This window comes from Equus quagga, chromosome 7 (assembly GCF_021613505.1).
Source record: "Equus quagga isolate Etosha38 chromosome 7, UCLA_HA_Equagga_1.0, whole genome shotgun sequence".
NCBI classification, from domain to species: domain Eukaryota; kingdom Metazoa; phylum Chordata; class Mammalia; order Perissodactyla; family Equidae; genus Equus; species Equus quagga.
In genome coordinates this window covers 132,256,658-132,280,022 of record NC_060273.1, presented here as the reverse complement: position 1 = coordinate 132,280,022, position 23,365 = coordinate 132,256,658, and the positions used below count along the sequence as shown (strand labels likewise).

At 42.9% G+C, this 23,365-nt stretch overlaps 1 protein-coding gene across 17 annotated transcripts in view; it reads left to right on the top strand.

Annotated features, from left to right (window-relative positions):
• ARHGEF28 (Rho guanine nucleotide exchange factor 28) overlaps positions 1 to 23,365 on the top strand; it is a 272,749-nt gene that overhangs the window by 207,974 nt on the left and 41,410 nt on the right. For all 17 annotated transcript variants that reach the window (XM_046665596.1, XM_046665599.1, XM_046665597.1 and 14 more), the window contains 7 exons: positions 4,906 to 5,028; positions 6,245 to 6,362; positions 9,355 to 9,609; positions 11,127 to 11,203; positions 15,676 to 15,854; positions 16,877 to 16,968; positions 18,115 to 18,297. In XM_046665596.1, the coding sequence (XP_046521552.1) occupies positions 4,906 to 5,028; positions 6,245 to 6,362; positions 9,355 to 9,609; positions 11,127 to 11,203; positions 15,676 to 15,854; positions 16,877 to 16,968; positions 18,115 to 18,297 (1,027 nt within the window). The remainder of the gene's footprint in view (positions 1 to 4,905; positions 5,029 to 6,244; positions 6,363 to 9,354; positions 9,610 to 11,126; positions 11,204 to 15,675; positions 15,855 to 16,876; positions 16,969 to 18,114; positions 18,298 to 23,365) is intronic.

Sequence of the window (23,365 nt, the reverse complement as noted above, 5' to 3'; positions counted from 1 at the left end):
TGATGCCTGAGAGCTTCTAACAGCCCATGAATGGCTCTTCTGCATGTCACAGAACTTGGCTGGGTCATCCCTGGCCACCAGGAGTCACAGCTATAAATAAATCCCATATGGAAATTCTACTTAGACTTCTTGATGTGCTGGGCTCTCTAACGACATGGCTCCACCAGTGGCCCGTGATAGTCTCACCCACATCCCCAGGACAAACGCTGGCTCATCTTAGGAGGACCGAGGCAGACCTGTTAGCATTAAAGCCTGGGAGCTCAGGCCTGGGGGACAAGGCAAGCAATCTCACTAAAAAGAGGCACTGTTTAGGTGCTTGGGATGTTTGAAGCATCAGTGAGAATGGGCTGCAGCACTCTTCTTATAAAAAACAAAACTTACTTGTGACAATGGCCAACTGATCTCTCTGGTAGGGGCTCTCCACTGAAAGCATGCCAATATGGAAGTTAAATAACATGTGTCCAGCGACCACAATATGGCAGGCACTTTTAGGGTACTTTCATCATATTACCCCACTTAACCTTCACAACACTGTGAGGTAAATATCATTTTCCCCATGGTACATATACGAAAACTGAGGCACAGAGAAGGTACTGACTTTCCCAAATTGACACATCTCGTAAGTGACATAACTGGGATTTGAATCAAAATCTGCTCTTTCAGCAATGAGTTACGAATATGGTACCTTGAGACATCCATAGTGACATTCAGGGAAGCCTTTCACCATCACGAGTCTGTAAGTCCTAGGAAGGCAGGGAGCCCTGTCGATGCCGTTCCTACCGTATTTCAGTACCTAGAACAGTGCTTGGTACTGTAAATATTTATTGAGTGAATGGGTCACTTTTGAAAAGAACACTAGGAATTCACTTGAATGCCCTCTTTTGCAGTCGCTCACAGCACTTGGGGAAAGGCGTGGAGATCCATTCCTCGTTACCTTACTTTGGCTTTCTGTAGGTGGATGCCAAAACATCATCTCCTAATCATTAATGTTGAACCCATTTTACCCTGTTATGCACAGCAGTGGAGTTCACCTGTTAGTCTGTAGGCAGAAATGGGGGAGTTAAGTTCATTGATATAAATATGCTTAAATACAAATATTTTTAATGCACAAACCCCACTTAATAGCCCAATAGCTACTTCTACATGTCTAACATTGTAAAAATCCACACGAGTAGTAAGTCATTGGCTCTGCAGATGATCTTTAAAGTCCTGGACCTGTCGGTCCTCATGATTCCCCTGAAACATATAGTGCCAGGTTGAGAGACCGTAAAGGGCTTTGCAAGACGGTTGGATAACAACGTCTGCAGGTGTCTGAGCGAACTTGAATCCACGTGTGTTCAAAACTCAAGTGCAAGATGATCTTGTCATTTGAAGTTATTTGCATCTTTCTTTCCTTGATACAGATCATCGTGACTTTTCATTCTAATCACTTAAAATATTTTCATTCTTACGTCATTACTTTCATAGTTAACAAAAATTTTGCATCTCTACCTGTTCTATTTTTACGTAATTTCTGTGGATAAAAGTAGGGCTTAAACTGAGACCCAGTTTGGGGAAGTTGGCTCTCTCACAAGGTGAGCCTGGTGGTCTTTTGGATGAAGCCCACTCTTCTCCTTTGGGGAAAGATCCTTGGTGTTCAGAGAAAAGGATTTAAGTCTGCTTTTGTGTTCCTGTTGGTGGCCTTGCTTAGTGGGTGCAGCAGGGCGTTTCCCCAAATACTGTGTGAATACAGTTGTTTCCTGAGGGATAAATTAGCAAAATCCCCAGACAGTCAGGGTGGGACAGCTCTGTGGGAACAAAGGAAGAGCAAGCTATTTAAGGATGTCTGAGAGAAGAGTTTGGGGCAATCCCACACTCTGACCGTGGAGACTCCACAAGGTCTCAGGAGGCTGGGCTGGAACGTGATGGTAATTCAGTCAGCGGGAACTTTTGGTGTTAGTGAGAAATTGTGAACATGAGGAACCTGGTTGGTATAAAGCAGCAGTTTTCCAACTTCAGGTGCACGAGAATCTCCTGAAGCTTGTTAAAAATGAGGAATCCTCTGCTCCGACCCCCTGGATGTTGATAGGATTGGGGTGGGGCTTGGGATTTGGCATTTTTTAATTTATTTTTTAAATTATTTTTTACCCCAATGGTAACATCTTTCAAAACTATAATACATCACCACAACCAGGATACCAGTATAGATACAGTCAAGATACAGAACATTTCTACCACCACAAAGACTCCTCATCTGGCCATTTTATAGCCACACCTACTTCTGTCATGCTCTTACCTCCTCCTCAGCTGCTGGCGTCTGTTCTCTGTTTCTGGAATAATGTTCTGTAAATAACATACATGTTACATAGTTTACATACACAGTAAGTAATCTCTTTTGGAGTAGCTTTTTTCGCTCAGCATAATTCTCTCAAGAATCATCTAGGTGGTGGTGGATCACAATAGTTCCTTCCTTTTTATTGTTGAGTGATATTCCCTGGTATGGACATACCACAGTGTATTTCATCATTCACTGTAGAAGGGCATCTGGTTGTTTGTAGTTTTTGGCTATTACAAATAAAGCTTCTACAAATATTCATGTACAGATCTTTGGGCAAACTTACACTTTCATTTCTCTGGGATCAATGCCTGGGAGTGCAGTTTCTGGGTTGTGTGGTGATGGTGTATTGAATTTTGTGAGAAACTGCTGATTATTTTCCAGAGTGGCTGTACCGTTTTACATTCCCAGCAACAATGTACAAGTACTCCAGTTTCTCCGCACCCTCACCAGCATTTGTTGGTGTCCCTAAGTTTTATTTTAGCTGTTCTGAGAGGTGTGTAGTGATATCACATTGTAGTTTAAATTACAATTCCCCAGTGACTTACAATGTTGAACATCTTTCCATGTGCTTATTTGCTGTTTGTATATCATCTTTGGTGAAATGTTTCTTCATGTCCTTTGCCCATTTTCTAATTGAATTCTTTGTTTTTTTACTTTTGAATATTGGGATTTCTTTATATATTCTAAATACTAATCTATTGTCAGATGTGGTTTGCAAATATTTTCTCTAACTTGTTTTCTCATTCTATAATTATAGCGAAGTCCAATATATCAGTTTTTCATTTTAAAGATCATGCTTTTGGTGTCAAGTCTAAGAATTTTTTGTCTAGCCTGAGATCCCAAAGATTTTCTCCTATTGTTTTCTTAAAAGCTTTGTATTTTATGTTTTAAGTCTGGGATCTATTTTTTTGTTTTTGAGGAAGATTAGCCCTGAGCTAACATCTGCTGCCAATCCTTCTCTTTTTGCTGAGGAAGACTGGCCCTGAGCTAACATCCATGCCTATCTTCCTCCAGTTTATATGTGGGATGCCTGCCACAGCATAGCTTGACAAGCAGCGTGTACGTCCATGCCTGGGATACGAACTGGTGAACCCCGAGCTGCTGAAACAAAACGTGTGAACTTAACTGCTGCGTCACTGGGCTGGCCCTCTGTGATCTGTTTTGAGTTAATTTTTGTGTAAGATATGAGACTTTGGTTGAGATTCTTTTTTTTTTTTTTTTCTTGGCCTGTGGATGTTCAATTCCTCCAGTGAGTTCCTTTTGCCCTCTGTCAAAAAGCAGTTTGGCATTTTGGGTTCCTATTCTGTTCCACTGATCTGTGTGTCTATCCTTCCACACAGTGTTAATTACTGTAGTTATATGACTAATCTTGAAATTGAGTAGATTGGGTCCTTTCACTGTATTCTTCTTTTTCAAAATTGTTTTTAGCTATTCTAATTTCTTTGTCTTTTTGTATAAATTTTAGGATAATCTTGCCTATATCTACAAAAAAATTTGTGGGATTTTGATAAGAATTGCATTAAACCTGTATATTAATTCTGGGAGAATTGACATCTTTACTGTGTTGAATCTGCCAATCTACGAACGTGGCTTACTTCTCCATTTATTTAAATCTTCTTTGATTTCTTTCTCTAGCTTTGTGTAGTTTTCAGCATACAAGTCCTGTATATGTGTTTTGTTAGATTTGTCTTTAAGTATTTTCCCTTTTTTGAGTGATTATAGATATTTTAGGGATCATCTCTTGAGACATATTCGTCTCAAGCATAGATAAAACTGTAAGCAAAGATACAAAGACCAGCGATGGTGAGGTAACTTTCAAGTACTTTCCAAGGGAGGGGTGAATGTGTTCTGGTTTCTGTTGCACTGCTCTTCAGCGTGGACATGTGTACATAGGATTGTCAGAGTCTGAAACACTGGCATTCAAATAATTCAGCTAATTCTCTCCATACCACTTTATGATTCTAAGTTGGTTCCCATGTAGATTGTGTACACACATTTTTCTACAGGTCAAACTTATTGAAATATCCAGCCCACATCTCTACTTCTATCCATCAGTTAAAAAATTGGCCTTGTGACTAATCATTTTTCTCTGTCATCTTGGTGAATGATAACTTGCCTCTTGATCTATTTGTGATGTGCTGACAAAAGTCAAATTCCCAGCTGAGGACTGGGTTCATGGACGTAATCAGTGAACCAATGTAAATGTCAACCGGTGAGAGGTCATACCTTCCAGAGGACTCCCAAAAGTTGCCACATACCCTTCCTTCAATCTATAAAAGTATTAAAACTATAAATTGAAATGATAGTTGCACAAACACTAAAAAAAGAATAAAAGATACTAAATATTTTTCATTTGGCTATTGATAATCAAATTAGTTCACTATAACATAATCACATTAGGTTGATATCTTCCCCTTACCTTTTGACCACTTCATCCTCTTATAATTTAAAAAGTATCTGGGGAAGAGAAGTGATTGTGTTCATAATTCATTTGCAAAGAATGTATTGAAATATATGAAAATTTCCTGTTTTAAGTGTTTAGAGCTGACTAAATTTGTAAACTGTCATTGAAATGTTATTCTTCTCAGTTTTCAGAGGAAAATGCAAATAAAATGAAGAAAATATATGGAGAATTCTGTAGCCATCACAAAGAAGCTGTTAGCCTCTTTAAAGAGCTCCAGCAGAATAAAAAGTTCCAGAATTTTATTAAGGCAAGTATTTTAAAAGTCTATCACAATGTGGTAGACCAACTGGGAAAGTAGTTTGTTTTTTCTTACGCGATCTACCCACGTTTCACATCTAGGTGCCGTTTTTCAGGGGAAGAAGGAAGTGATAGGTTTTTAGTAAGGATAGAAAATCTCTTTTTCTATGTTAGTAAAATATTTCTCCCAAATCATTTCCTTTTGTATCTTCTATTTGTGAAATTGTGTCCTCCAAGTTTCTGGGCACCTTTGTAATATCCTGTGAAGCTGTTTCATGTCCTGACAAGCTATAAATCAGAGAAACCACAATAAAAATAAAGACAGAATTCACCCCACCCCCCACTGGATTAGTTTGAAGCAAGTCCGTGACACACATCATTTCATGTGTAATACGTATCTCTAAGCAATGTATCTTTAGAAAACTACAGTGACGTTATCACACTTAAATAAATTAACAATAATTCTTTAGTGTCTTTAAATAGCTGGCCAGTATTCAAATTTCGCTGATTATCTCATAACGTTGGATTACTGAAATCAGCTTCTGACCACGGTCACATTTGTATATATATGTTACATATAGCTTTATAGGGTTATAGCTTTTAAATCTCTTTTAAATTGAATGTTCCCCATCCCTTTTTTTGGTGTCTCATTTATTTGTTGAAGAAATTTGACCTTTAGAGTTTCATGAATTCTGAATTTTTATCTACCATTGTAAGAATGCTACCAGATTCTCGTCCTTTCTTTTTTTGTTTGTATGTGTATTGAAAACGTAAAGAATACTTTGAGATTTTTTTTAAAAAGTTGCCCTGATTAGAGGGAACTTTAAGTCTGTGATGGATCATAACAAACGTAAGGGAAGACCTGTTGGGAAAGCAAATAGTTAATTGCAAACTCACATTGAAAATCTAACTTTGATTTCTGAGTATTTTTCAAAACTTTTGCTGTTCATGAGTCTTAGCAACTGTAAGTATTGGAACTTGCTCACTTTTGGAATTAACTACAAATACAATAGTAACTTGAAACATTGAAATCTTGGAGAGTTGGGTTATTGAAATTAATGACAGCGTCCAGTTAATGACAATGTATTTTAATTAATGATAATGAATGTTATGTTACGTCTAAATAGAATTTTACTGTTGCAAATTCTTTGTGTTATTAAATTCACACCTGAAAAGAAAATACAGGTAGAGTTTGTCTATATAAAAATGTGTGTCTATCTTTTAAGCTCCGAAGTAGTAATCTTTTGGCTCGGCGCCGAGGAATTCCAGAGTGCATTCTGCTGGTCACTCAGCGCATCACAAAATACCCTGTCTTGGTGGAAAGGATATTGCAGTACACAAAGGGTGAGTGATGACTTCTGGGACAAGCATTTGCCTCTTCAAAAGTTTTAAACATAGCTGAGGTGTCGTAAACAGTTATAAATGCTTGTGGCCTCTGAGTCATGGAGACTTTTCATTATGGAAAATCTGTTAAAGCCTTAGGATTTGGATCCATTTTGAAAAGTTCTCTCTTACAGCGCAGCTTGACCACCACTCAGAATTCCTCCAAGCAGCCCAAACCAAGCAGCCTCCTTCCTTCTTTGACCCTGGCTTTTCCTTCTGTATTTCCCCCGTCTCCAGACCTCCTTAAGGCTTGTTCTTCCTCATCTTCATGGTCCCTTCCCAGCACCTGAGGAAGTATGTTCGACTGATCCTATCACCACATGTCAGCTCTCCCAAGCAATGAATTATTAGGTTGAGAAGGATTTTTGAAGGAGCTATTTTTGACCCTGTCGATTCATCAAGTTCCAGGGAGTAACATCTGGGCACCCTTTAAGAAACTATTAATGTCATGGTTGTCTGCAGGCTCCTTGAGGGGTCTTGAAGGCGTGTGTCTGTCTGGTTCACAACTGGATCTTCAATGCCTCATGCAGAGGCTGGTACAAAATAGGCTATCAATGAATGAATACATATCAGTTCAAAATGAATAAATAAAAATGCCTGTTCCTCAAGTGAGCTTATTGATCTTGAGTAAATTATCCTTAGATTGGTAGTGTGCTACGTTAACAGGGGCTTGGGTCCAGAGTTGGGCAAACTTGCATTGCCATTGCTTATACTTGGCTCTGTTGCTCATTAGATGGGCAAGTTAATTAAATGAGCCTCAGTTTTCTCCACTACCAAATGAATAATAATCCTTACCTTATGGAATGGTGAGGATTAAATGAGATTGTCTCAGAAAGTACTGAGTGTAGAGCCTGCTATAAACAAGGTGCTCCATAGGTGGGAGCTGTTTTTATTATCTTTATTATGATCAATTGATTCGGAAATAATGAAAATGGTAATGAGATCTTAAACGGCCACTCTAAACAGTCAGCTTCTAACACCCTTTTTGGAAGGGGTCTGGGTGAGTAGAAATGCATGATTAAGTCTTTCCGGTTTTCAGTCACATTGGGAACTAAGTTCAGGCAGGAATAGTAGCGTCTATTCTTTGTGTCACATTTTTATTACTCCCTATAATTTAACATAGAAGAAAATACAAGCACAATATAAAGAGAAATACCTCAAAGACTAAAATCTGTCCGACTGTGTTAGCTTACCGAGTGGTACTCTGAGAATCACCCATGCCAAGGTCCTGGTAAAATGGATAGCACAGATTCCCTCCTCCTGAGCGTCAGAAATGAAAAGTAGGACCCATGGCTCCTCAGGCACAGCTGTCATGGTGGCTGAAGGGGCGCCACCTCCTTAGGTCAGACCTCACCAACTGTCAGCTCTCCCTCTCCCTGGCTTCCTGGAGCATTGGTTCTTGTGACTCTATTATGACGGTGCGTCTCAAACTTTGTTAGGTGCGCCCTTCACCTGGGGATCTTGTTTACATGCAGACTCCGAGTCAGGGGGCCTGAGGTGGAGCCCACGGTGAGACGCCCAGGCGAGGCCGATGCTGCTGCACTTTGAGGAGCAAGCTCTCGTGAGACGGGTTTGCCCCTGAGGAGCAGAAGACTTCGAGCCTTTTCTTGGTCTCACCCCGTCACCTTGTCCCTCACCTTTGATTTTCTCTACTATGCTCTTTGAAAAGAAGAACCTTTTTTGGAGGGGGTGCTGTTTGGTGTAGTAAAATAGTAAGGACTATTCCTAGGCGGTTTCTGACAAAATCCTCAAGTATCCGTGTGAGCATTTACGTTGAGACCTTTTGTTCTCGTTCCGCTCGACTGCTGTGTCTGCCGCTCCAGGTGCGAGGGGACCTCTTACTTCCTCTTCTCTCCTTCCAGCACCTTCTGACCTCCTCAAACTTTCCCTTTCAGTTCCATTCACCTCAGTAAACATCAACCAGGTATTTTTATCCTTAAATATAGACAATAGCTGAATTCAGTTTCATCTGGAGTTTCAGGAGGCTGTTCCAGAAACTCCTCCGGTTTTTTCTTCCGATAATCTAGAGATAAGAGCAGGTGGTCAGTGTTTGAAAGAGTAACACCTGGAGTCGATGATCACCTATTCTGTTGGCATGAGCAAGGCTGACTTACCCACTAGGCAGAGTGCCTTGGTCCCATTTTTTAGGTTGAAAAAATGTTTTAATATATCGTGTTAATATATTCATCTTTATGCTAATACAGCTGGAAAATATTTTGAATATTTTTATGGAGGAAAGGCTCCAGGAAGGCACGTGAGTCTGAGGCCCATTCCAGTGACCCTGCAGCTCTGGTTTATGAAAGGAGTCCGACTTGGGCCCCTGGCTTGCTTAAGTGCTGAGACAGTTGGAGTTGGGATTACTTGATTCCCTGTCTTTGGGAAGGTGAAAGGAAGGCCCACGTTAGTGTATGACGCATTCCCTGCTCTAGGGGGAAGGCCAGACCAGTCCCTGGAAATCAGCCATCTTATTTTCAGTATTTCAGCTGGAGCACATCTGATAAGTAAATTTTTTATGTTTAAGTATGTTAATGATATTTTTGGGAAGAGGGGTACAGAGTGATAATATAGTATTTGAATTATTTTTGGTGGGGAAGATTGGCCCTGAGCTAACATCTGTTGCCAGTCTTCCTCTTTTTTCCCTCCCCAAAGCCCCAGTGCATAGTTGTATATCCTAGTTCTAAGGCCTAGTTCTTCTGTGTGGGATGCCGCCGCAGTGTGGCTTGAGGAGCGGTGTGTAGGTCTGTGCCTAGGACCCGAACCAGCAAACCCTGGGCCACCAAAGCAGAGTGTGCAAACTTAGCCTCTGGGCCGGCCCCTAGTATTTGAATTTAATCCAACATTTTTGTTATGGGATTTTTCCTATTTAGATGGTACATTTAACTGTATTTTTAAAAAAGTCTTCCTTAGCGCTTTGACTTATTGTATAGTGTTTTTCTTTCTTTTTCCTGTGCAGAAAGAACTGAAGAGCATAAAGACTTATGCAAAGCTCTTTGCTTAATTAAAGACATGATCGCAGCAGTGGATTTAAAAGTCAGCGAATATGAGAAAAACCAAAAATGGCTTGAGATCCTAAGTAAGATCGAAAACAAAACATACACGAAGCTCAAGAACGGCCACGTGTTTCGGAAGCAGGCGCTGCTGAGTGAGGAAAGGACCCTGCTCCACGACGGCCTCGTGTACTGGAAAACGGCCACGGGCCGCTTCAAAGGTACCGTGCTTCTACAGACTGCTTTCTCCTCCTTTCACACACGTTACTCATTATCACAGGACAGATTTTCAAAAGAGAAATGGTTCAGAGATGCAGGCGCACACACAAAGCCCGGGTCGGTGGAGAGATTCCTGTAGGATCGAGTCGGGAATTTCAACAGGCAAATGTGGCCGATGCTACAAATCTTTGGTGGGGGTTTGCTGCCTGAGCAAAAGCCTTCAGATGTATTTTGTGAATTTACAGGTTTGTGATGTTTGAATCAAAGGAACTAAGAATTCTGCTTGTTGTTGGCACAGAAGTATCATTCTGACGAAAGTGAGGTGGTACACCCAGAGTCTGCTGTGTGCCCAGACAGCCCCGGCTGTCAGACCATTGAAGGGAGAAGTGAACTCTGACTGTCGTCTTTGTTCCTGAGTAATACAATGCACAAATATACACGTTGACATTGGTGTAAACTCTTCCTCAGGGCTACCGTCTGATAACGGGCGTTAACTGGACTCTGGTAATCTGGCTAGAGTCTACAACAGTTCATTCAGATTCTTCAGGGCTGAGTCTGTAGTCATCGCCTTGCCTGGTGCAAGCGTTCTCAACCCTGGCCACACACAAGAATTGCCTCTGGAGCTTAAAAAATTACTGATGCTCAAGTCTCCTCCCAGAGATTCTGATTTTATTGGTCTGGGAATGAAGCCCGAGCATAGAGATGCTTAAACCTCCCAGGTGTGTGTGCAGCCAGGGTGAAGAACCACTGGTCCCCTCTCCTTGTTTTTAATACTTAATAACTTTCGTAGGTAATCAACGAGAGGAAGAGATGGTTAAATTCTGGTTACTCAAGGTCATCACCCATTGGAAGATTATCTAGTTTTGGTGGTGGTTGCAACTAATGACTGAAATAAGATTTGTTGATCAGCAACTTGCAATGTTGCAACTAAACGATAACCACAATTAGGCTGTTAACTAGACTAAAATATTAACCCCAATCTGGAGATCCTCTTGCTCCGAGTCGTTTGTTCTTTATCTGTTTCCTAGAATCAGCAGTTTGGTAACTTGGTGTGAGAATGTTTGGCGGTAGTGTTCTCGTGAACAGTTTGTAAGGGAAGCACAGGGTCTCATGCTCTCTCAGGTCCAGATGGAACAGAATAGCATCATGCAAGATAGAAGCTGCCTTCTGACAGTTTTAATTAAGCATTTTTCCCCCTAATCGTAAGGGCTTCATTCTATTAGAACCTTCCTTTTTATTGGGTATTTTTCTTCTGTTTTGAAAGCTATAACATTAAATTTTGCTGGCAATTTAGCTTTACAGTTAGCAAACATGCACCCTTATTAGAGAAGCTGCATTTATGTATAAAATCTATCTTTGCCTATCATGATACAGGCATTTTTGTAAAAGTTTTATAGTTAGACTAAATCTTAGACTTCTAATTCTTAATACATTTATTTAGATGTCAAACATGAAATCGGAATATGTACTTTGAGCCGTGGCGTGCTTCATTAATCCTGGCAATGTTTTTTCTTTGAAGATATCCTCGCTCTCCTTCTCACTGACGTGCTGCTCTTTTTACAAGAAAAAGACCAGAAATACATCTTTGCAGCCGTTGTAAGTATATGGCCATGTGATGCATATTTTAAATGGTTTAATCCCACAACTCCTTACAAAATGCCCCAAATTCCTAGAGACATTAAATAGTAATTGGCAAGAATATGCCCCTGTTATATTCCCATTATTATTAGTGATTGCGGTGTTGGGTAACAAACATCTAACTGGGTTTTAACTAGGATGATAAGTGTTGAGTTATCACAGCCAGAACAGGTAGTCATCTGGTTCAGCAGTTTAACCAGCTGTGAAAATACGGAAGTACTTTGTTGTGGTTGGTGAATGTGGCCCTCTGCCGTCTGGCTCTCTGGGTCTCTCCCTAGACTTCCTTCCCCCCGACTTTCCAGCAGCTCAGATGTTGATGCTGGGAACAGCAGGTCATTCTGGCGCCTGCTGTCTTTTCCCCTTGGACGGTGCCTGCTGCACCTGTTGCTAACCCCATTCGTGACTGTTAGGATACTCCTTCTGCCAAATGGGAGAACACTATCCTGGTATCTAAAGTTTAAAGAAGATTCTTTCTTATTTCTACTCTAATGGCTACTAATTACTAAGGTTATTGATATAACACTTATCTTTATGGTATGTTATTAATCTCATTGCCAGCACAGAGTTAGACTTAGACTAGCAGTAAAACCAGCATTTGATAACATTTTTTTACATAGCATCTTGTGGTCCAAAATGACTCACTTAAAGAAGGAAGACGTCATCAATTAACTCCTTGCTGGCATCATGGAACATCAGGCCCTGCTAGCAGAAAGAATCTAAGATGCAGTACCAATGTGGCCAGTCTCATGGTGGCTCTCTATATGCTAGGATTTGTCATCCATTGTCTGATAGGACGTTCAGGTACCATTAGCAGATATCAGTGCCAACTGGTTTTGGCAAATTCAAGCCTGATGAATTTCCTGTTTTGCTGTCCAGAGCAAACAAAGAAACGCCTGCGTGACGATGGGTTCTGGGGAGGAGGAGGCTGGGGCGGTGCCTCACCCGCCGTCTGTGCCCGTTACTTTGGCCTAGTCAGCTTCTTGCCCTGCTCAGCACATTGCCTCTCATCAGCAGAATGATGCCAGGTTGGATAAAGGTCAGAGACTTTCACAAAGCTACGCCAGAGGATAACGAGAGGACTTAAACGAGTCCCCGGGTCCCTGGTCCATTTGAACTGTATATACTGCAGATTTTGTGACAACCTGCTGGTGTGTCCAGCAACCTCTCTCTGCTGTTGTCTGGGATGCTCTGAAAGAAGACAGAGTAAAGTAAGTGGAAAAGCGGGACAATTTTGTTTGACCTGTGGGGTGCTGAGGGCCATGTTAGACGAGAAAACAAATTTATCCAACATCTTTATAGAAACAAAGATTTCTTCAAAACCAAAGACTTGGAGGAGAAGCAAATCCTGCTGCTCGGGTGGTATTACAGGCCGAATGACCTGCTGATGGGTCAAGAATTAGATATACCGTGAAGACAGCTATCTGGTTTTCTAGGACAACATAGCATGTGGATTCAGATCATGCTGTGATGCTCAACTTACAGTACGACTTGACAAATGGATCTGTCCCTCTCATCTGAGCTCTTGAAGAGTTACCTCTACCATAGACCACATTTACCGTTAAATGGGACATTAGGGATGCCATCCACCAAATGCCAGAATGAAGGCAGCCACGACCTAGCTCCTCTCGGTAGAACGTGTTTGTCTACAGACCACAGGCAGATGATGCTGGTACAGTTTCCTGAAGATGTTAGCCTGACATGTAGCTACGTTTGCAAAAGCCAGCCAAGCCCTTGTTGATGTCAGCGAGCCAAAGGGAAAGCATTCTCCTCAAGTTCACCCTACCGTTCAATCATATGCTTTTTACTTCCATCGTATACATTTAGTTGACAAAGCCCATTTGTCATAAATACCTTATAGTTAAAGTCTTAAGGGAATTGTTGCATGAGCTAGAAGCTGGTATTCGTATTTTGGAAAGTTATCTGTACACTAATATCCACAGGGGAGATTCTGTGTCCCTTGTGCTATGAAAAAACTTCTTTGGGAAATGTTTAACTTTTCACCTGTTACAGACAACACGATGAATTTCTAAATGGCCAGGAGAATAAGCCAAAAGTAGCAAGAGGATGGAGTAGCTTCCCTCCAAGAGAATTTTGTTTGTTTTTGAAAAGGACTCCGCTAGAAATGGGAGTAGGACCCAAATCTACGAAATGAATAGGAAAAAGTAGATATGTTCACTAAATCCCGGAATACTGAGTCTAGGAGATCCTCTTGAGTATCAAAGAAGGTAATTTCAAAATGAATGAACTATAAAACAGACAAAGTAAACATGTAGATGCACAAGTACAAAAACTCAAAATGTGAAGCGACCTTAAGATCTTGTTATCACGGTGGAATCCTGAATGGACTCGCTCATAATGGAATCAGCCACTTTATGGAATCACAGATGGATATGGGGTAACAATGGGGCCAAAGGGAGCAGCTCCTTTTCCTCTTCCTCTGTGGCAGAGGCCATCAACTCCAATGCCTAGGGGGTTGGTCAGGAAATGTAAATAGGTTAATTGGCCCTGGCTTCGTATCGAGGAGCTGATAGAGTGGTATGAACTGTGGAGAACTGGCGAGTACGTGCCCCCTTGCAAAGAGGGCAGGGATCACTCAGCTATAGCCAGTGTTTTAAATGAGGATATGGGCCCAGCATTGCCAATCTTCTGCTTTTCCCAGAAATCTAGAGTTTTTTTAAAAAAGTGAAATCGTCTAGTTTTTAAATGTTGGCAACTATTCCAAAAAATCTGTTTTTTAAATCTTGTGGCACAAACAAAACATGTCTGCAGGCTGGGGTAGGTCCTTGCATCACTAGTTTTGACACCCGTCTCCAAAGCAGACGTGGAACCTACATTCCAGAGATGTGATTTGGATTCTTGTTCATCTCTAACATTCGTGTGTCATTTGAACACACGTGGCATGTCCCTTAAGCCTCCTGGGCTGATGGTGATTTAATTAATGCTGCTTTCTACCCACTTACCTACTTGTCACTTTTAAAACATCAGACCCCCATCACCTTCCCTCTGCCTGCAACGCTAACCAACTAGTTCAAATAATTCTGCTCTTGCGGACGTCATCAGCAGCCCACAGCTGCTCTGCCTCTGTATGTACAGAGGCCTTTTGCCTTGTAGCTGAGGACGCTAAAACTGCATTGAAGGAGGGAGAGCAGATAAAGCCTTGGATACTAGATCCCTAATTGAGGAAAGGATATGAACAGTGCCCAGGGGCCCTCCGAATTGGAGAGGGCAGTGTGCAAAAACCTCTGCCACACAGCTGCGTTTGCTTCCACTGCAGAGACACAGCAAGGCCTTGGGTGGACCGGTGCTCTGTCCCCTCATGGTGTATATATGTGTTTTTTCTACTCGAAGAATGGGGTGAAGAGGTATTCTGGGTGCACCCTTGCATGCAACTTCAGACGTGGTAGAGCTGTGTGATGCTGGGAAAGCAGACAAGTCAGCACTGAGGAGTCAGCAGTTCTGGATGAAGGCGTCGCTCAGTCCGTGAGGGAGGAGCAAAGCCACATACTGCGACCGACTGCAAACAGTGGTGGAAGCCACAAACCAAGGAAGATTCTCCATGTTTACCCCTAGAACTGTTCTTCCAACAAGCATTCCTTTGGCTATTCTTTCAACTACAGCTTCCCACCCAAATTAGTATTATCAGTATCTTACTCTTTTTTGAATCCCCAGCGCTTAGGATGGGACATCGAAGGATGATGTTGGTAGAAGAGGTGATTTAACCATGGCTTGGATGACGAATTTTAGACTTTCCTCCTATTTCCCTCTGATGGAATTATGCCAAATCTAGTTCTCAGACATGTATTGAATGCCTACTCTATGCTAAGCACCATGCTGGGCATATGAAGATGAATTAGACCCGTTCCTGCCACCAGGCACTCGCTGGTTGACGGGCAGAAGAGGCATTTGCAGGCAGAACTGTAGATGTCGTGTTGCTGTGGTCTGCACTGCGATAGCAGAGCACATTGGTTGTGTGTGGGAATCTAAGGTCTTGCCTCCTCATTCTTACCTTTCGTTTTCACAGTCTGCCCCTTGGTACTCTAAATCCAATGGACTCTCTAGGCTGGCCATCCCTCTCAGTCTCTGTAATATTTGATACACTATTTCCTATCCCATGCCCTTCTAGAAAAATCCCTCTACCCTTGACTATGGCATTCTGATATTTTTTTCTTACCACTCTGATTGTTAGCTTTTTAAAAGTTGTCCTTTTAAACCACCGATTCTTAAAGACATTCTCCTGCATCCTCTATTTCCATCCTCTTTTCACCATACTCTTTCCATCGGAGAGCTTATTGGCTCCCACGGCTCTTTTGAAGAGGTTGAAGTGAAATACGTTTGCCTAATGCTGTTGCTTTCCTTAGCTGATGTGTGTTGTGAGAGCCTTCCTTTCGATAGGATGCAGCTTCATCTGCACATCCTCCTATTTTGCGTAGGATCAGAAGCCATCCGTTATTTCCCTTCAGAAGCTTATTGCTAGAGAAGTTGCTAATGAGGAGAGAGGAATGTTTCTGATCAGTGCTTCATCAGCTGGTCCTGAGATGTATGAAATTCATACCAATTCCAAGGAGGAACGAAATAACTGGATGAGACGGATCCAACAGGCAGTGGAAAGGTAACATCTCCTTCTGTCCATGAGCTCGGGAATGGACTTGTTCACTTGCGGGAAATATTCTAACATGTCTCCCCTTGCATGAAAACTTTGCCTCAGCCAGAATGGTCTGCTCCCCGCCCCCTGCACCCACCTGCGATAGCCCCTCACCTGCAGCTTTGTTCTCCGCACCTCCCTGCATGCAGTGCCCCACCTCCCCTCTGCCTGTGTGAATCTTGCCCATCTCTGGTGCAGCTCATGGCTCGCCTCCTTCATGAAGACCTCTTCAGTTCCAGCGGTCTCTTCCTTACCTGAAATTCTTTAACACCCGCTCTCTAAAGCATTTATTTGGTGCTTGTCATATCCTGCCTTGTAGCTATTCTCTTCTTTTATGTATATGTGTTTGTGTATTAGATTGGAAGCTCCTCGAGGGCAGGGACCATGTCTTATGTTTGTCTGAATAATTCTGAAGAATCATTCAATAAACGTTTTTGGGTTGGTGGATCCAAGTGTTCTAAGTCAATTTACTTCTCTTACTTGTACAAGGACAGCTTTTATAACTGGGGGTGTGAGGGTGAAGTGATCATTCTTAAGTTAGATCTTGAGTGATGTCATATAAAATTCCTCCACCTCCGCTGCACCTACCCAACCTGGCACCCGACCTCCATTCCCTCCAACCCTGTGCTCTTCCTGTATTAAGGATAGAAGTGCCCTAGTGTAGTAGAAAGCAAAAATTCTTTTAGCTGTGCCTAATGCTGGTATTGGTATTGTGGGGGGTGAGTGTGTGTGTACATGAGCATATGTTTGTGTGTTGGAATATCTGAGTCATCCTACACTGCCGACTTTGAGAGCTATGTTATATTATGCAGGGTTCTTTATGTACTCCAGAAAACCAAATCGCTTGGCCGGGGGGCATGATGAATTCTCTTCATACTGAATTTTTCTCCTCTGAATGATTCTACTGCCAAGTCCCCATGTCTTTGCAATGAGCCTAAAGATAGTGGGATTTGGCTTCAGTTGTGTCTCTTGACTGTTGTCTTTTAAAGTTGCCCAGAGGAAGAAGGAGGAAGGGCAAGTGAATCTGATGAGGAGAAGCGGAAAGCTGAAGCACGAGTGGCCAGAATTCAGCAGTGTCAAGGTACGGCGCAGGCTCCCTGGCCGTGGTGTTCTCCCAGGAGGTCGGAAAGCGCAGGTGTCGTGAAAGGGAGGTGATGACTGGACAGCTGGTCTAATTCTGTGTACCAGAGGCCCGCGCTGACCACCTCCCCCCGCCAAAGAAGCACAAGCACTTGAAGTGCTCAAATAAGATGAGTCTCTCCCTCCTTCCTCCTTAGTGATTAAAATATGTGAAAAACATTCTGCACGTAACATCTATGAAACAGTGACCATGGGCGGTGTGGTGCAGACCGGCACTGGAACCGCCGTCCAGTGGTTGAAGGTCCCAGTGCTGTCGGGCCATAGTCATGTGACTCAGCACGAGGACCCAATAACTCTGGTCCTCAGTTTCCAAATCTGCAAAGTAAGGAAATTAGGTTAGCTCAGTGATTCTCATCTCTGGCTGAGCATTAGAATCACTCAGGGAGGTCTTTAAAAATTCTGATGCCTGTGCCCCACCCTCCACCAGTTCACTCGGAATCGGGGTGGGGTACAGATGTCATTATTTTAAACTCTCCCGGGTGATTCTGCGGCAGAGAGCTCTGCAGACCCCTCGGTCAGATGCTGGTTAAGGCCCTTTAAGCTCTAAGAATCCTGGGACATGTCGACATCAGAGGAAAATGATCCAGGCGAGGGCGGTCACAGGAATTGGAGGTTTCGAAACCACGTCAGCCAGCGTGTCAGGGTAACAGAGGCTGGCCGTGGCCCTGGGAGGCTCCGGCCTCGGCCGTGTTTCCCTTGTGCTTTTCGTTCGTCACAGACTATGCCGCCTCAGTTTTCGTTCCTAAGCATAGTGTTTAGTCTTAAGGAAAGACAGCGTGGATAAACAAAGATTGGCTCTGCAAGTTTTTCTGGAATTAGGGGAAGGGGAAAGGAATCGGACATTTACTGAGTAGGATAAACTTACAGAAAAGACAATGGAAGCTCAGAGTGGTCGAGTCCTTTGCTGAGGCGGCAGTCACTGAGTGGAAGGTTAGGATTTGAATCTGGGTCTGTCCCACCCAACAGCCTGCACTTGGCCCGTCAGACCGTGCTGCTTGCTGATTAGTAGCATTTTTATCTGAAAGTGTGGCTATTCATCTTAGTTGTATTCATGTGATAGCCTTCTCTGGTAAATCCTCTTTCATAGAGATCCTCAGCACCCAAGACCAGCAGATTTGCATGTATTTAGAGGAGAAGCTGAACATCTATGCTGAGCTTGGAGAGCTGAGTGGGTTTGAGGACGTGCACCTGGAGCCCCATCTCCTCATTAAACCCGACCCCGGGGAGCCTCCCCAGGCGGCCTCGCTGCTGGCAGCAGCCCTGAAAGAAGGTAAGATGCTTCCAAAAGGCTTTGATTCCACAAGCTCAGAAAACGTTTATTGAGCACCCCCTGCATGCCACGCACTGTGGTCTCGGTGCTGAGGACACAGCGGAATAAGACAGATCCTGACTTTCCTGGAATCTGCATTCCAGAAACAGCAAAAGATAAGGAAATAAATACATCAGGTGTGTTGGGCACTATGAAGGAAAGTGAGCGGATGAGGGGGCAGTGGTGGAGTTGAGAGGCCCTGTTTTAGATAGGGTGGCCAGGGAAGGCCTCTTTGATGTGGTGGTATGTAAGCACATGTGATAAAAGTGTGCAAGCCAAGTAGATATCTCGGAAAAGCATGTTCCAGACAGAGGGAATAGCAGGTGCAAAGGGCCTGAGGCAGGTGAGTGCCAGGTTTGTTTGAGGAACAGCAAGGAGGACGGTGCAGGTGGAGTGAAGTGAGGGGCGGTGAGTGGCAGGAGATGAGTCTGGTTCACGAGGACTCAGGTAATGAGGGTGAGGTAAGGACTTTGAATGTTCTTCCGAGTGGGTCGAGAGGCTTTACAGAGTTTTGAGTAGAGGAGTGACTTGATTTGTGTTTTAAAAGGAGCCCTCAACTACTGTGCGGAGAATAGCAAAGTCTAGGAATAACCCTGGGAGCTGGTGGCTGGGGAGGCTGGAGGACAGGGTCACTGAAGGTGAGAAGGTCAGGGGACAGAGGCCAGGGTGTTGGGAGGTCTGTATTCATAGGATTGGAGTCACTGAGAACTTTGACAGCAGTAGCACTGGGGAGGGGAGAACTGACCTTGTCAAGGGGTCTGTAGCCAACGGCAACCAGGAGGGGCAGCAAGTGCCATAACCTGATGGCACGGACTTCAGGGGAAGAAGGGATTTAAGGGGGGGGAATGGGGCTAACGGTCTGGAAGTGACCACAGGGACAGAGGGTTTAGGAGATACTAGCCACCCCCTGAGAGTGTGGCGGGGAATGCTGTGGATCAGAAAGAGGGTGGGTAGATTATAGACCACGCATGAAAGGCGTCCCACCACCTGTTTCTGTACACATAGGTTTATTGGAACCCAGCCACACCCACCCGTTTGCATATCAGTGATATCTCTGGCTGCTTTCCTGCTGCAGTGGCACAGATGGATAGCTGCAACAGTGAGTGGGCTTGTGGCCCACAAAGCCTAAACTATGTCCTCTCTGGTCCTTTGCAGAAAAAGTTTGCCGGGCTCTGGCTTAGCATTTCAGAACATTAGCTCTGGAGGAGAATTGGGGAGTCGTGGAATCTCTCATCTTTATTGCACAGTCGAGGAAACTGAGGTCTTAAGAAGGGCAGAGAGGTTGTCTGAAGTGGGGTCCACTGATGGATTCATCCACGCATTCATCAGATATTGAGCATCAACCGTGTGCTGCTGTGGGTGCTAAGGAGGCAGTAATGCTTTCATGAAGTCTTCCAATGGGGAAGATGGACGGCACACAAGGAGGCAAGAGCATCTCAGAAGTCACAAGAAAATAAGATAATGGGTTTGGGATGAGGTGAAGGCTTTGCTTCAGAGAGGCCAGGGAAGACCTCTATGAGGAGATTATGTTTTGCAATGAGAACTGAAAGATAGAAGCAGCCAGCTGTTTGGAGCTCTGGGGGGGACCATTCCTGGGCAGGGAGAAAGTGCGTGCAGAGCCCCCGCATCTGGAATGAGCTTGGTGTGTCCAAGGAGAGAAGGAAGACGACGCTGGCAGGAGTCGGGGGAGATGGCCACGGGGTGGATAGGGGCCGGGTCTTTATAGGCTGTGGTTAAGAAAAAAAAATTTTTTTTCCCAAAACTGATGGAAAGTGATGGAAGCTTTTAATCATGGGTGTGGCATAATCTTATTTCCGTCTTGAAAAGAATGTTGGCTGCTGAATGAGGAACAGATGCAAGGAGACCAGTTTGCCTGGAGACTGTTAGGAAGCCATCACAGAAGCTGAGGGGAGATGCTGGAGCTTTGGTCTAGACCAGGACTGTGCGCAGAGGCGGGAGAGAGAAGTGGACAGATGCAAGACGTATTTTAGAAATAAAGCTCCAAGGACTTTCAAACAGGTCGACAAGAACGGGTGACCCTCTCATTATCCTTGATGACCTCTTTATTGAATAAGTCACCCACTCTCAATTTTAGCTGGTGGCTTTCACTTTCTCCCCCACCAAAACTGTCACTGGAGCCCTGTTTTGGTCCATCTGCTTGGATTCCTCTGGGCTTCCATGTGGTGGGGGAGCTGGGGCGCAGCAGTGGACCCAGCCACTCAAGAGAATTCAGGGCAGTTGAAGTACTGCCCGATCTTCAGGCGAGATGATCCAGCCCCACCATTGATTGACAACACATCGCTGCAGAGACAGCAGGAATTCTTATCAGAGTGAGGGACTTATCTTTGGGGGGAAAGACCGTTCATTTACGCACCTTGAATCATCTGCCTGCCGAGGTCTTTGTTCTACTGCACTGCTTTTCTTCACTCCTCTCTCCTCTTCTGTCTCGGCCTCTTGAACTCCATCTGCTCAAGGTCCTGCTCAGGTTTCATCTCCTTTAAGCAAGTTTTCCTAATCCCGCTGGCTCTGCTGTGCTACTGGAGTACTTTTTAATGCTCTTACGCCTGGGTGATGGAACTTGGTACTGATCGCATGCTATCTAGTGGCGTGGTTAGTTGTGTCTCTTTCCTTCTCCAAGCTGCAAACTCTCCTTATTAGTTATCAAATGCCCACTGGTCATTAGGGCTCAGCGGGTGCTCAGTGAGTGTTGACTGAATTGAATCATTGGACAGAGGGGTTTAGAAATATTTGTAAGGTCCTCAAAATTATACTATTCCACATGCTAGTTGAAAACCTTTTATTGTAAATAAAAACTTCGCTTTCTTGATGTGATGTTTCCCAATCTCACCAGATCCTATGAGTAGCCTTTGGTACCTCTTTAAAATGCGAATCCTTTGTTTTCTTTCCTGGAGAATCTGAACCAGTAGATCTACGGTGAGGACTGCGAGTCTGTATTTTTTTTTTTAATACATATATGCCCCTTTACTTCTTTTGCCCCTCCCCCCCATAAGAGTCGGTATGTTGTGTTTTCATTTTCATTTGTCTCCAGGTATTTTTTTATTTCTCCTTTGATTTCTTCATTGGTTGTTCAGTAGCATGTTGTTTAGTCTCCACATATTTGTGTCTTCCCTAGGTTTTTTCTTGTGATTGAGTTCTAGTTTCATAGCATTTGTGGTTGGAAAAGATGCTTCTTGATATGATTTCAATCTTCTTAAATTTATTGAGGCTTGCCTTGTTTTCAAACATATGGTCTATCTTTGAGAATGTTCCATGTGCACTTTAGGAGAATGTGTATTCTGCTGTTTCTGGATGGAATGTTCTATATACATATCTATTAAGTCCACCTGATCTAGTGTTTCATTTAATACCACTACTTCCTTGTTGATTTTCTGTCTGGATGATCTGTCCATTGATGTAAGTGGGGTGTTGAGGTCCCCTATTATTGTTGTGTTGTTGTTAATATCTCCCTTTAGGTCTGTTAATAGTTGCTTTATGTGCTTTGGTGCCCCTGTGTTAGGTGCATATATATTCATAAGTGTTATGTCCTCTTGGTGGGATGTCCTTTTTATCATTATATACTGCCCCTCTTTGTTTCTCATTGTCTTTTTTATCTTGAAGTCTACTTTGTCTTATATAAATATGGCAATACCTGCTTTCTTTTGTTTGCTGTTAGCTTGGAGTATCATCTTCCATCCCTTCACTCTGAGCCTGTGTTTGTCTTTAGAACTGAGGTGTGTTTCCTGGAGGCAGCATACTGTTGGGTCTTATTTTCTAATCCATCCAGCCACTGTGTGTCTTTCAATTGAAGAGTTCAATCTATTTACATTTAGAGTGATTATTGACAAATGAGGGCTTAATACTGGCATTTTATTTCTTGTTTTCTGGTTGTTCTATTTCCATTGTTTCTCTTCCCTTGTATTTCTGACTACCATTTCAGTTTGTTGGTTTTCTGTGATGGTCTTCTCTTTATTAATGAATTGTGGCTCTGCTCTGATTTTTCTTTTTTACTGGTTACAATGAGGTTTGGATACAAGATCTTGTAGATGAGACAGTCCATTTTCCGATAGCCTCTTATCTCCATTAGCCTAAGCAGGTTCCATTCCTTTCCCCTTCTTCTTCTGAGTTATTGTCACAAGTTATTCTGTTTTGTGAGTTTGTGACTAAATTGAAGTGTTTACAGTTATTTTTTATGCATTTCTTCCCTTTATCTTTTATGTTATAATTGTTTGCTGACCTGTTCTGATAGAGAGCTGCAGTTTTCTAATTTTGTCTGTCTGTCTATCTCCTTGGTGAAAGCTTTGTAAACCTTTGCCTTTTTCTTTCAGGTAAGAGGGTATCCTTCAGCATTTCTTGGGGGGAGGGGCAGGCGTCTAGTGGCGATGAACTCCCTCAGCTTTTGTTTATCTGGGAAAGCTTTTATTTCTCCATTGTATCTGAAGGATCCTTTTGCTGGATAGAGAATTCTTGGCTGAAAGTTTTTGTCTTTCAGTATTGTGAATATATCATTCCATTCTCTCCTAGCCTGTAAGGTTTCTGCTGAGAAATCCACTGAAAGCCTGATAGAAGCTCCTTTGTAGATTATTTTCTTCTGCCTTACTGCTCTTAATATTTTTTCTTTATCATTGACTTTTGCCAGTTTTACTATTATATGCCTTGGAGAAGGTCTTTTTGCATTGAAGTAATTAGGAGTTCTATTGTCTTCATGCAGTTGTAAGTCCAGTTCCTTTCCCAGGTTTGGGAAGTTCTCAGCTATTATTTCTTTGAGCAGGCTCTCTGCTCCCTTCTACCTCTCTTCTCCCTCTGGAATACTCATAATCCTTATGTTGCTTTTCCTAATTGAGTCAGATATTTCTTGAAGAATTTCTTCATTTTAAAAAAAATCTTAGTTCTTTCTCCTCCCCCACCTGAGGCATTTCTATAGTCCTATCCTGTAAATCACTAATTCTGTCCTCCATAAAGTCAGCTCTGTTTTTTTATGGTTTCTAGATTATTTTCTGCCTCATTAATTGTGTTCTTCATATCCAGAATT